The 13,794-nt window shown below is 44.2% G+C and overlaps 1 protein-coding gene across 4 annotated transcripts in view; it reads left to right on the top strand.

Annotated features, from left to right (window-relative positions):
• LOC139750295 (carbohydrate sulfotransferase 4-like) overlaps window positions 1-13,794 on the top strand; it is a 159,538-nt gene that overhangs the window by 128,577 nt on the left and 17,167 nt on the right. For all 4 annotated transcript variants that reach the window (XM_071664915.1, XM_071664916.1, XM_071664917.1 and 1 more), the window contains exons 2-5: window positions 1,312-1,435; window positions 3,841-3,965; window positions 8,689-8,850; window positions 10,037-10,141. In XM_071664915.1, coding sequence (XP_071521016.1) covers window positions 1,312-1,435; window positions 3,841-3,965; window positions 8,689-8,850; window positions 10,037-10,141 — 516 coding nt within the window. The remainder of the gene's footprint in view (window positions 1-1,311; window positions 1,436-3,840; window positions 3,966-8,688; window positions 8,851-10,036; window positions 10,142-13,794) is intronic.

A 13,794-nucleotide genomic window follows, 5' to 3' on the forward strand; every position in this document is an offset into this window, starting at 1 on the left:
TGAAACTTGGTTTAGTGATTCCAAGAGCCAGTTTCTGTCCATCTCTCTATTGAAAATTCATAACAACTTTCCTCTCATCTTTAACGGTTCTGTAATTCCACCTCTCGACTTGAAGAACATACCTGGTATTACTGTAACATCCACTCTGTCTTGGAAACCCCACATTATGGGAATAGCTAAATATGCGTCTAGGAAACTGGGAGTCCTGTTTAGATGTCGAAATTTCTTTTCTTCTGAACAGTTATTCCGTTTATACAATGGATAGTTTTGTCCTTGTATGGCGTACTGCTCTCACATCTGGAGTGGTTCTAGCTCTGTATCCTCACTTGACAGAGTTGAATCGAAAACGGTCTTACTTATAATCTCTCCTAGGTAAATTTCAAGATTTGACCCACTGGCCTTACGCCAAAATGTTGGTTCACCTTCCCTCTTCTATAGGTCTTACGTTTATTTGTCTTACATTTATTCTTGCTCCCTGGTTGCTTTTGCTAGCTGGTTGCTTGTGTGCCCCCACCACTACCTAGACCACGCAATACTCGGCAAGCTGCTGCGTCACATGATTATTGTGTGGCCGTTGGCAACTGAGGGTGGGCCGTTTTGATAACTTTCCCTACACCTCGATGCTTTGGAACTCTCTATCATGTCTTTCCCAATCCTTCGCCGTTCTCCTGACATGGTGTTCTGACAACAGATGGTGTATACTCTCGACTCCAAGGTCCCTTTCACCTACAGATTTATGTAGCAAGATCCTCAAAGAGTATAGCCATATCGAGGCTTTCTCTTACTGTGCCCTGCCCTCATTATTCTACACTTGCTCGGGATCAACTGCACCAGTCATGTCTCAAACCAACACTAGCGGTTGTCTGTCCCCTCCGTAAATTGATACATCAGTTAACGGAGGGGATAAACAACCGCTATTATGTTCTTATCTCTGGTGTTCCGAGCCCTACATCTCTCGAAGAACTGCTCACAACTTAAAGGTTCTGATCAGGTCATCCCCCATTTTTTTCTCTTCCACGTCGGGCAAATCTAAAGCAACTTAACCTTTCCTTGTAACTCAACTATCTTACTTCTGATATCATCTTTGTTGCCCTCCTCTTGAACTTCTCTATCAGTTCTCTGTGCTTCTTTAATTTGCCCTAATGTAAGATGTAAACAAAGTGTTGAAAATTTCCGCATCCATATACTTTGTGTGTGTGTGTGTGTGTGTGTGTGTGTGTGTGTGTGTGTGTGTGTGTGTTCTTTCCTCATGCCTCAGCGTCATGCAACCATCTTACTGACGTCACAATAATCGCATTTCTTGTGTTGCAGGTGTGCGGGATGATGCAGGTGTGGATGCACGTGCTGGGCAGCAGATGTCGCCGCTTCATCGTGGTCCTCCTTCTGATCAGCCTCCTCTTGGCCGCCCAGATCATCACCCACCTCGTCCGTCCAGGTCAGCCCAGGTTCATGGCCATCCAGGTCATCCCAGGTTCATGGCAGTCCAGTCAGCCCAGGTTAATGGCCGTCCATGTCAGCCCAGGTTCATGGCCGTCTAGGTCAGCTCAGGTTCATGGCCGTCCAGGTCATCCCAGGTTCATGGCAGTCCAGTCAGCCCAGGTTCATGGTTAGGTCACGCCGGGTGGAGGGGAGCTCAGTTGCAGGTCAGGCTAGGTGAAGGGTAGGCTCACATCAGGCCAGGTGATGGGTTAGCCGGGTTCTGGGCAGTCTAGGTCGGGCCACTTGAAAGGTAGTTCAGGTCTGAGCAATAGGTGAAGGGAAGGGTCAAGCTCTGGGCCATTCCCGTCAGAAAAGTTTAAAGGTAGTTCACATTCCGGGAATTTTAGGTCACCCAAGTTGAAGGGCAGTAACAGTAGTAGTAGCAGTAGTAGTAGCACAGGTAGTTCAAATTAGATTATTATATCAAACAAGGTGAACAGTTGATCAAGCCAGAGAATTGAAAGTCACCCAGGTGAAGAAGGGTAGCTAACACCGGTAGAGCTGGTATCAGCCCAGGTGAAGGGTAGGTCACACCGGTAGATCCGGTATCAGTCCAGGTGAAAGGTAGGTCACACCGGTAAAGCCCATGTCAACCCAGGTGAAGGGTAGGTCACACCGGTAGTGCGAGTCAGGCCAGGTGAAGGGTAGCTAACACCGGGAGAGCTTGTGTCAGCTCAGGTGAAGGAAAACTAACACCGAGAGAGCCCGTGTCAGCCCAGGTGAAGGGTAGGTCACACCGGGAAATCCCATGTTAGCCGAAGTGAAGGGTAGGTCAAAGAAGAGTCCATTTCAGCCTAGGTGAAGGGTATGTGATGTTCGTGTTTTGTTCAGTGGAAGAGTGTCCCTTCAAGGTGCCTGGGGGGTGTGGGCTGGATTCACGTCTGTCTAGGGTTAAAAGAGTGATGGAAGACTTGTGTGGATATGCAAACATTCTGTTCAGGGTGAGCCAATGGTCTAACTGTATAATGTAGTGTTGCATGTTTGTTGTCGTTAGTGTAATGTGACTGTCAACTCGTATGCATATGATAGGGCCTTCATGTTGAGGCCTGTGTGAGGTAATGGGAGGTCGTGTTGGAGGAGACAAGAATGTTGGAGAAAGAAGTGTTCCTAGGGCAACTCCAATGTTGTCTTAGTGTTTCAGACGGTTACTGTAGGTGACTCAGGCATGGTAGCCAGCTATGAAATTGGCCTACCACTTTGTCATTATCATGGTGGGTGGTTACAAGGATTTTTCCGCGAGGGGATGTGTCAAGGAGACACTGGTTGATATCTAATGTCACTAGTACTGAGCGCGAGGGGAGGTTGTGGTAAGTGGAATCCATTGTAGGATGTGTTGTGTGAGCCTGGCGGGACGTGGCCGGTCTAGACCCCGTTACTCATGGATGTGAGACGAAGGGCATTCGATTACCAGTAATGGAAGAGTCATTTCCCTATTATGAAGAGCATAGGGATTGGTTAGTGTACCAAGCTACCACACATATGGTATGGGGTTCGAATCCTTAATGTTGGAGGGCATTATGTGTTTTATGGACGTGCGCGTTCATTTGCAATACACCTATATGTTCAGGCCAATTTGATTCACATTTCAAATGTCAAAAGACAGAGAATTATAAACTGTATCTGATTATGCCTTTCCCTATATATGTGAATTATTCTGGTGTAGAAGCTGTAAGTTTAGTTAACAAACATTTAGTTATAAGTATATTCTAAAGTGCCTTTCCTAATTCAGATGATCTGTTATAATGTTAAAAATCTCATATATATTACCAATACATTAAGTGACTACATCCCTTTGTGAATGGAAACTGATGAATGACATTGCAACAAATAATCCTGTTTGTTTCGCAAGTATTGACCTCGACCTTAAAAGACGTTTGATATCTATATGTTTCTAGAAATCATGTTATGTTATCCACGAAGTAGGGAGAATCCAAACTCTACTTCTGACTCCTGTGAGATCCAAGCTTAAATTCACATTTCTCCCCTATCTCCAGAAGTGATAATGATAATGATAATGATAATGATAATAATTATAATAATAATAATAATAATAATAATGATAATAATGATAATAATGATAATAATAATGATAAATGATAGTAATGATAATGTTATTGATAATAATAATGATAATAATAATAATAATAATGATAATAATAATAATAATAATAATAATAATAATAATAATAATAATGATAATGATAATAATAATGACATTAATTATTATAATATGATAATAATATGTGTGTGTGTGTGTGTGTGTGTGTGTGTGTGTGTGTGTGTGTGTGTGTCCTTACCAAGCAAGAGATCCATGTTTCCCTCATCTCTTCTGAGCATATCGTTTTCTGTTCCCCGGCACAGTGTCAGATATAGAGGAAGCCATAAGGTCCAGCCACCTGGCCTCGATCCAGCAGCAGGTGGAGGGACGGGCAGCAGGGGTGGGTAGGCCTGAGGACGTCAATACTGCAGCCACAAGACAGTTGGATGTAAGACCATATATTATGTGTGTGTGTTTACCTTCGTTGGCTGTGGTGCACCGCACGCCACCACCACTCATAACCCTAGTGCTGTCTGACAACGGCATGAAGCTATGATCTCATGATTTTAGAAGTTTGCATGGTAGTGATATATGGGACTATGCATGACCGACTGATATATGGGACTATGTATGACAGATTGATATATGGGACTATGCATGACAGACTGATATATGGGACTATGCATGACAGACTGATATATGGGACTATGTAGGACAGACTGATATATGGGACTATGCATGACCGACTGATATATGGGACTATGCATGACAGACTGATATATGGGACTATGTAGGACAGACTGATATATGGGACTATGCATGACCGACTGATATATGGGACTATGTAGGACAGACTGATATATGGGATTATGTATGGCAGACTGATATATGGGACTATGCATGACAGACTGATATATGGGACTATGTAGGACAGACTGATATATGGGACTATACATTACAGACTGATATATGGGACTATGTAGGACAGACTGATATATGGGACTATGCATGACAGACTGATATATGGGACTATGTAGGACAGACTGATATATGGGACTATACATTACAGACTGATATATGGGACTATGTAGGACAGACTGATATATGGGACTATGCATGACAGACTGATATATGGGACTATGTAGGACAGACTGATATATGGGACTATGCATGACCGACTGATATATGGGACTATGTAGGACAGACTGATATATGGGACTATGTATGGCAGACTGATATATGGGACTATGCATGACAGACTGATATATGGGACTATGTAGGACAGACTGATATATGGGACTATACATTACAGACTGATATATGGGACTATGTAGGACAGACTGATATATGGGACTATGCATGACAGACTGATATATGGGACTATGTAGGACAGACTGATATATGGGACTATGCATGACCGACTGATATATGGGACTATGTAGGACAGACTGATATATGGGACTATGTATGGCAGACTGATATATGGGACTATGCATGACAGACTGATATATGGGACTATGTAGGACAGACTGATATATGGGACTATACATTACAGACTGATATATGGGACTATGTAGGACAGACTGATATATGGGACTATACATGACAGACTGATATATGGGACTATGTATGACAAATTGATATTTAGGACTCTGCACGAGAGACAGTGATATTTGGGAGTCCGCATGACAGACAGTGACATCTGGGACTCTGCATGACAGGCAGTGATATTTAAGACTCTGCATGACATAAGGAACTCTGCATGATAAACAAAGATATGGCGAGAGAGTGAGGCAGGAGGGAATTATGTGTTCATACAATACCAATAGTAGCTGACTCAAAGTGTTTGTCGTGCACTACTGTATACTGCAATACTGTATCCTACACTACTGTATTCTGCACTAACGTATCCTGCAATACCGTATACTGTACTAATGTATCCTGCACTACTGTATCCTGTACTAATGTATCCTGCACTACTGTATCCTGTACTAATGTATCCTGCACTACTGTTTCCCGCCCCACTGTACCTGCGCCCTATTGTATCCCGCAACACTGTACCTGTGCATTACTGTATTCTGCACTATTGCACCCAAACACTGCTGTATCCTGCACTACTGTATTCCATACGCTACTGTATTCTACACTACAGCTGTCCATGAGGCGGAGTGAGAGTGGTCACCTCGCTGCACCAGGCACCACTCTCTCTCTCTCTCTCTCTCTCTCTCTCTCTCTCTCTCTCTCTCTCTCTCTCTCTCTCTCTCTCTCTCTCTCTCTCTCTCTCTCCCGTGCCCGTGTGTCCCTCCACAATAAGTAGCAAGATGGAGACGACGCACCCGTCAGCGGTCACCCCGCGCCGCAGGCCGACTGGACTGTGGCATCCTGACCTTTGACCTCTTGAGTGTGACGATACGACCCTTGAGAGCACGACCACGCGAACAGTGGCATGATCTTCTGGCCACGACCTCATACCCAAGGGGTCGTGCTGTCGTGCTCACGGGTCGCGTGTCTGTGACCGAGGGTCGTGCTGTCGTGTTTAAGGGCTTAGAATGAGCCAAGATCAGACCAAATCCCTGACGGTTCAACACACTCGCCTGAAAGCGGCATCTATTCACCCAGAATAGCACACATCTGATACCTCACACTGTGCTCCAGTTGTTCGTGCTTTATCCTCGGTGACCTTGCCTCAGGGTGAAGGTCAAAGTGGCACGCAACATGTTTCCTACAAAGCTGTATCCTAGCGCGCTAATTCCCCAAAAGCAGCTTTATCTACCAACCTTCATGCTACCACTACGCCCTGGCCAAGACAATTGTACTCAACATAAACGACCCCTCACTTACCTCCTAAGGTGAAGTTAGTAAAAACCTACAACTCATACACTGTCACTATCTCTGGCAAGTGATTTAGGTCGTCGTACGTGTGAACGTTGAGAGTTATCTTCGTTCGGTGTCAGTTTGCTGACCAAGAGCAATCTCTCCCATGGGAACAGCCAGCTCCCAGTGACCACACAGGCCTGCTACCCATTGCTGATTTATCTATTTTGATTATTATTTCTACTATACTTGATGTTCATTTTTGGAATGTACTTCAATTAAAATTACTCTTCCTATGATAATGATAACAATGATAATAATAATAATGTTTCTTCATACATATTTGCCATCTTCTGCATCAACGAGGTAGCATTAAGAACAGATGACAGAGCCTTAAAGGGAAATATCCTCACCTACCCCCCCTTATCTGTTCCTTCTTTTGGAAAAGTAAAAACTGGAGGGGAGGAGTTCCAGCCCCCAGCAATCACCCCTTTTAGTCGCCTTCTGCATCACGTAGGCAATACGTGGGAAGTATGCTTACTCCCCTACCTCCAGGGAAATAATAATAGTAGCAGTATTAACAATAATAATGATAATAATGATAATGATAATGATAATAATGATAATAATGATAATAATGATACTAATGATAATAATAATAATGATAAATGAGAGCATCAGTGAAGGGCACAGATTGGAGAGTGATAACAGGCAAAAAGGTGAAGATATGCGAGTATTCTGACGGACTGTTGAGTGTTACATGATAAGATGGCAGATGCATGTTTTGGGGCTTGTTGGTATACGGAACAAATCACAGCAAATGGTCTGGTGAAAAGAGAAGAAGTGGTGAAAGCCTTGCATCAGATGGCGTAGCACACTGGCTAAAATGAATGAGACAGCACAATGAATTCCTCAAAAAATGGGGTGACTTGTTGACTAGTTAAGTAGGATTGTCATTCCATGTATGGCTTAAGGTAAGGTGCATGAGGACTTGAAGAAGCCCTCTATAATGCCAAAGTATACAGGCAAGGTGGACGAAAATGAATATTCAAACTGCAAAGGTGATGAGTATACCTGGTAAGCTGTGTGGGAGAATGATGATGAGTGTGGCATGCACACAGCATCAGACTGGAGAGGAAGAGTGTATGTTTAGCAGTGGTAGAGGGTGTGTGGATCAGGAGTTCCCTGTGAAGAATCTGATGAGAAAAATGCTTAGAAAAAGTGAAGGATCTGTATGTGGCAGTGACAGGTCTCCAGCCTGTCGGAGAGTTGGGTTAGCTGACGACACAGCTCTGGTGGTAGACTCGAGTGAGAAACTGTATAAGTTAGTGTTTGAGTCTGGGATAGTATGAAAGGAAAGTTGAAAGTTAGTGTGAACTGAGTTAAGGTTTATTAAGCTTAACAAGGGGGAGAAAGGTTGGTAGCCGTGAGTCTGAATAGAGAGAACCGAGAAGTGGAGTGTTTTAGATGCCTCAAGAGTGGAAATGGCAACGGATGAAATAATGAGACCTAAAATAAACCAGAGGGTGGGTGAGGTGGCTAAGGTCTTCCGTGTAATGAGGAGTATATAGAAAGATCACTGTCTGATGCTATAGCGATATCGACGGCTCTCAATAAATAGAAAAGACAGAAGAGGTCAGATCTGTCGGGAAATCCCGAGGATGACATGTGGTGTGTGTGTGTGTGTGTGTGTGTGTGTGTGTGTGTGTGTGTGTGTGTGTGTGTGTGTGTGTGTGTGTTGGGAGAGGGAGGTTGATCAAGTAAGGAATGATGTGTGGTAGTGAGAGCAGTATGGTTAAGAGCTGAAGAAGGGGTACTGATGTGGTGTGGACGTACGGAGGGGAAGAGTAAAGAGAGACTAAGTGGAGTGTACGTACAGAAGTGGAGGGAACAAGAGACTGCGGACGTTTGGGACGATGGAGTAAGTTGGGCCTGAACATGCAGGAGGATGAGAGGCGTGCGTGGGATAAAGTGCAATAGAATGGTATATACAGGGGGCCACATGCTAACAATGAGGTGATCAGGGGAAACCAGGGAAAGGCCTGTAAGCTTGGATGTGGTGAGAGGGATCTTGCTTCAGTGCATTATACACGTCAGTCAGGGAGGGCGCGAGTTAATTGAATTCATTTTTCGTCTGTTCCTACCCCCACCTCGCAATGTGAGAAATGGCGAACAAGCAGGAAAAGAAATCAATATCAGAGTCATTACTGTTAACTCAGATTGTTTTTACTGTGGTTATAACAACTACTCATCATCATCATCATCTTGATCATTATTCATTGTTAAGTATTCATATTATTCATCTTCTCATCGAGTTTACTGATACATTAATTATGGTGACTCGCGTCCGTATGCAGATGAGGCTGAAGCAGCAGGAGACGATGAAGAAAGAGATCATAGACAACCTATCGCACATGGAGACGAAGGAACTGCAGAAGGTGATGCGTCTCCTGGACTCCACTCGCGACCCCAAGGCCGTCCAACAGTTCAGGATAGATCACGCCCTGCAGGCCCTGAAGGTCAGTATACGCCCTATGCACCCCACAAGGTCAGTGCACGTCCTCTACACCCCTGAAGGTCAGTGCACGTCCTTCTACGCCCCTCAAGGTCAATACACGTCCTCTACACCCCTCAAGGTCAATACACGCCCTGTACACTCCTCAAGGTCAACACACGCCTTCTACACTCCTCAAGATCAGCTCACGCTCTCTACACCCCTCAAGGTTAGTACACGCGTCTACACCCCCTCAAGGTCAATACACGCCCTCTACACTCCTCAAGGTCAATACACGTCTTCTACAACCCACAAAGTCAATACACGCCCTCTACACTACTCAAGATCAATACACGCCCTCTACACTCCTCAAGGTCAATACACGCCCTCTACACTCCTGAAGGTCAATATACGCCTGCCAGTCTAGTCCGCACTCCTGGGCCTGTTAGGCTGTTGAGGACTGATATTCTGGCGATGCCTGGTGAGGAAAGGTAGCATCCTGGAGACCGAGGATGAGCCGTCACTCCAGGATGTGAGAGGTGAGGAGTCCTATGGTCTCCCCAGGGAAGTAAAGACCACAACAAGAATGTTTGCTGAAGGACCAGGACTTTGCCGAGAGTCCTGGCCGTGGGGGGGGCAAGTCTGCTGAGAGACGGTCGAGAGTGACTGTTTTCCCGCTTTCTCAGACCCTCTAGGACGAGAGATGTCAGACTCAAGTGGCGCTTGAATAAGAAGAGACCAACGAAGGAAGAGATAGTTTACGGAGCCTCTTCAAGGAGTCAGCAGGGTGATGAAGGGTCTAACAAAGGAGCTGGGAATGTAGGAGTCAGCTTACATGTTAATGAAAAATTATCTGAGGAGCTGGGAATGTAGGAGTCAGCTTATATGTTGAGAAAATATGTATGAAAAAATCTATCGAGACACGAAGTAGAGGAAGCTTATCTGAGATGATGAGAGTTGGGCGTATCCAGGAGAGCTTTATGAGAAAGGTTTTGATGGAGAAAATCGGTTGATTACGAGGGTTTGGAGGCAAATACTGCATAAGTTAGAACAACTGACGTACATACAAATAAAAAAAGAAAATCATGTCTTTCAACAGAAATAAATCATTACTTGATACAAGGAACGAGGAACGTAAATGTAACTTTTCTCGTTAGGTCATTCGTCGGTTAATCAAGTAATCGTACTCATATTTATCATTTGCTTTGTAGGTTAATCTCCTGGAGGAGGTGAGCTCCCGCAAGTTTCCCGATATCATGGAAGCAGCACACAACGCCCGCGCCCTCTCCCAGCAGGCCAGACCCAGGCCTCTGCAGGTATGTCCTCTAAAACCCTCTAAAACTAATCTATCTATCTATCTATCTATCTATCTATCTATCTATCTATCTATCTATCTATATATATATATATATATATATATATATATATATATATATATATATATATATATATATCTGGGGATAGGGGAGAAAGAATACTTCCCAAGCATTCCTCACGTGTAGTAAAAGGCGACTAAAGGGGACGGGAGCAGGGAGCTAGAAACCCTCCCCTCCTTGTATTTTTAACTTTCTAAAAGGGGAAACAGAAGTAGTTCTGAGTCACGCGGGGAGTGCCCATCCTCCTCGAAGGCTCAGGTTGGGATGTCTAAATGTGTCTGGATGTAACCAAGATGAGAAAAAAGGAGAGATAGGTAGTATGTTTGAGGAAAGGTACCTGGATGTTTTGGCTCTGAGTGAAACGAAACTCAAGAGTAAAGGGGAAGAGTGGTTTGGGATTGTTTTGGGAGTAAAGTCAGGGGTTAGTGAGAGGACAAGAGCAAGGGAATTAGAACTACTACTGAAACAGGAGTGATACGAGTATGTGATAGAGTGTAAGAAAGTAAACTCTAGATTGATGCGGGTAAAACTGAAAGTGGATGGAGAGAGATGGGTGATTATTAGTGCCTATGCACTTGGGAATGAGAAGAAAGATCATGAGAGGCAAGTGTTTTGGGAGCAACTGAGTGAATGCGTTAGCAGTTTTGGTGCACGAGACCGGGTTATAGTGATGGGTGATTTGAATGCAAAGGTGAGTAATGTGGCAGTTGAGGGAATAATTGGTGTACATGGGGTGTTCAGTGTTGTAAATGGAAATGGTGAAGAGCTGTAGATTTGTGTGCTTAAAAAGGACTGGCGATTGGAAATACCTGGTTTAAAAAGAGAGATATACATAAGTATATGTATGTAAGTAGGAGAGATGGCCAGAGAGCGTTTTTGGATTACATGTTAATCGATATGCGCGTGAAAGAAAGACTTTTGGATGTTAACGTGCTGAGAGGAGCAACTGGAGAGATGTGTGATCATTATCTTGTGGAGGCGAAGGTGAAGATTTGTAGAGGTTTTCAGAATAGAGGAGAGAATGTTGGGGTGAAGAGAGTGATGAGAGTAAGTGAGCTTGGGAAAGAGACTTGTGTGAGGAAGTACTAGGAGAGACTGAGTACAGAATGGAAAAACGTGAGAGCAAAGGACGTAAGGGGAGTGAAGGAATGGGATCTATTTAAGGAAGCTGTGATGGCTTGCGCAAAAGATGCTTGTGGCATGAGAAGCGTGGGAGGTGAGCAGATTAGAAAGGGTAGTGAGTGGTGGGATGAGGAAGCAAGATTATTAGTGAAAATGAAGAGAGAGGCATTTGGACGAGTTTTGCAGGGAAATAGTGCAAATGACTGGAAGATATATAAAAGAAAGAGGCAGGAGGTCAAGAGAGAGGTGCAAGAGGTGAAAAAGAGGGCAAATGAGAGTTGGGGTGAAAGAGTATATCATTTGATATTAGGGAGAATAAAAAGATGTTTTGGAAGGAGGTAAATAAAGTGCGTAAGACAAGAGAACAAATCGAAACATCGGTGAAGGGGGCTAATGGTGAGGGGATAACAAGTAGTGGTGATGTGAGAAGATGGAGTGAGTATTTTGAAGGTTTATTGAATGTGTTAGATGATAGAGTACCAGATATAGGCTGTTTTGGCCGAGGTGGTGTGCGAAGTGAGAGGGTTAGGGAGAATGATTTGGTAAACAGAGAAGAGGTAGCGAAAGCTTTGCGGAAGATGAAAGCTGGCAAGGCGGCGGGTTTGGATGGTATTGCAGTGGAATCTATTGAAAAAAAGGGGTGACTGTGTTGTTGACTGGTTGGAAAGGATATTTAAGGCATGTATGGCTCATGGTGACGTGCCTGATGATTGGCGGAATGCGTGCATAGTGCCATTGTACAAAGGCAAAGTGGATAACGGTAAGTGCTTAAATTACAGAGGTATAAGACTGTTGGGTATTCCTGGGAAATTATACGGGAGGGTAATGATTGAGAGGGTGAAGGCATGTATAAAGCATCAGATTGGGGAAGAGCAGTGTGGTTTCAGAAGTGGTAGAAGATGTGTGCATCAGGTGTTTGCTTTGAAGAATGAATGTGAAAAATACTTAGAATAAGAAATGGATTTGTATGTAGCATTGATGGACCTGGAGAGGGCATACGATAGAGTTGATAGAGATGCTCTGTGGAAGGTATTAAGAATATATGGTGTGGAAGGCAAGTTGCTAGATGCACTGAAAAGTTTTTATCGAGGATGTAAGGCATGTGTACGAGTAGGAAGAGAGGAAAATGATTGGTCCTCAGTGAATGTTGGTTTGCGGCAGGGGTGCGTGATGTCTCTGGTTGTTTAATTTGTTTATGGATGGGGTTGTTAGGGAAGTGAATGCAAGAGTTTTGGAAAGAGGGGCAAGTATGCAGTCTGTTGTGGATGAGAGAGCTTGGGAAGTGAGTCAGTTGTTCTTCGCTGATGATACAGCACTGGTGGCTGAATCGGGTGAGAAATTGCAGAGGCTGGTGACTGAGTTTGAAAAAGTGTGTGAAAGAAGAAAGCCGAGAGTAAATGTGAATAAGAGCATGGATATTAGGTACAGCAGGGTTGAGGGACAAGTCAACTGGAAGGTAAGTTTGAATGGAGAAAAACTGGAGGAAATTAAGCGTTTTAGATATCTGAGAGTGCAATTGGCAGCGGATGGAACCACGGAAGCGGAAGTGAGTCACAGGGTGGGGGAGGGGCGAAGGGTCTGGGAGCGTTGAAAAATGTGTAGAAGGCGAGAACATTATCTCGGAAAGCAAAAATGGGTATGTTTGAAGGAATAGTGGTTCCAACAATGTTATATGGATGCGAGGCGTGGGCTAAAGATATTGTTGTGCGGAGGAGGGTGGATGTGCTGGAAATGAGCTGTTTCAGGACAATATGTGGTGTGAGGTGGTTTGATCGAGTAAGTAATGGAAAGGTAAGAGAAATGTGTGGTAATAAAAAGACTGTGGTTGAGAGAGCAGAAGAGGGTGTTTTGAAATGGTTTGGTCACATGGAGAGAATGAGTGAGGAAAGATTGACCAAGAGGATATATGTGTCAGAGGTGGAGGGAACGAGAAGTGGGAAACCAAATTGGAGGTGGAAGGATGGAGTGAAAAAGATTTTGAGCGATCGGGGCCTGAACATGCAGGAGGGTGAAAAGCGTGCAAGGAATAGAGTGAATGAGAATGATGTGGTATACCGGGGTCGACGTGCTGTCAATGTACTGAACTAGGGCATGTGAAGCGTCTGGAGTAAATCATGGAAAGTTTTGTGGGACCTGGCTTTGGAAAGGGAGCTGTGGTTTCGATGGATTATACATGACAGCTAGAGACTGAATGTGAACGAATGTGGCCTTTGTTATCTTTTCCTAGCGATACCTCGCGCGCATGCGGGGGGAAGGGGGTTGTCATTTCATGTGTGGCGGGGTGGCGACTGGGAATGAGTAAAGGTAGCAAGTATGAATTATGTACATGTGTACATATGTATATGTCTGTGTATGTATATGTATGGATATGCTGAAATATATAGGTATGTATATGTGCGTGTGTGGACGTGTATGTATATACATGTGTATGTGGGTAGGTTGGGCCATTCTTTCGTCTGTTTCCTTGCGCT

Source organism: Panulirus ornatus, chromosome 9 (genome assembly GCF_036320965.1).
Source record: "Panulirus ornatus isolate Po-2019 chromosome 9, ASM3632096v1, whole genome shotgun sequence".
Taxonomy (NCBI): Eukaryota; Metazoa; Arthropoda; class Malacostraca; order Decapoda; family Palinuridae; genus Panulirus; species Panulirus ornatus.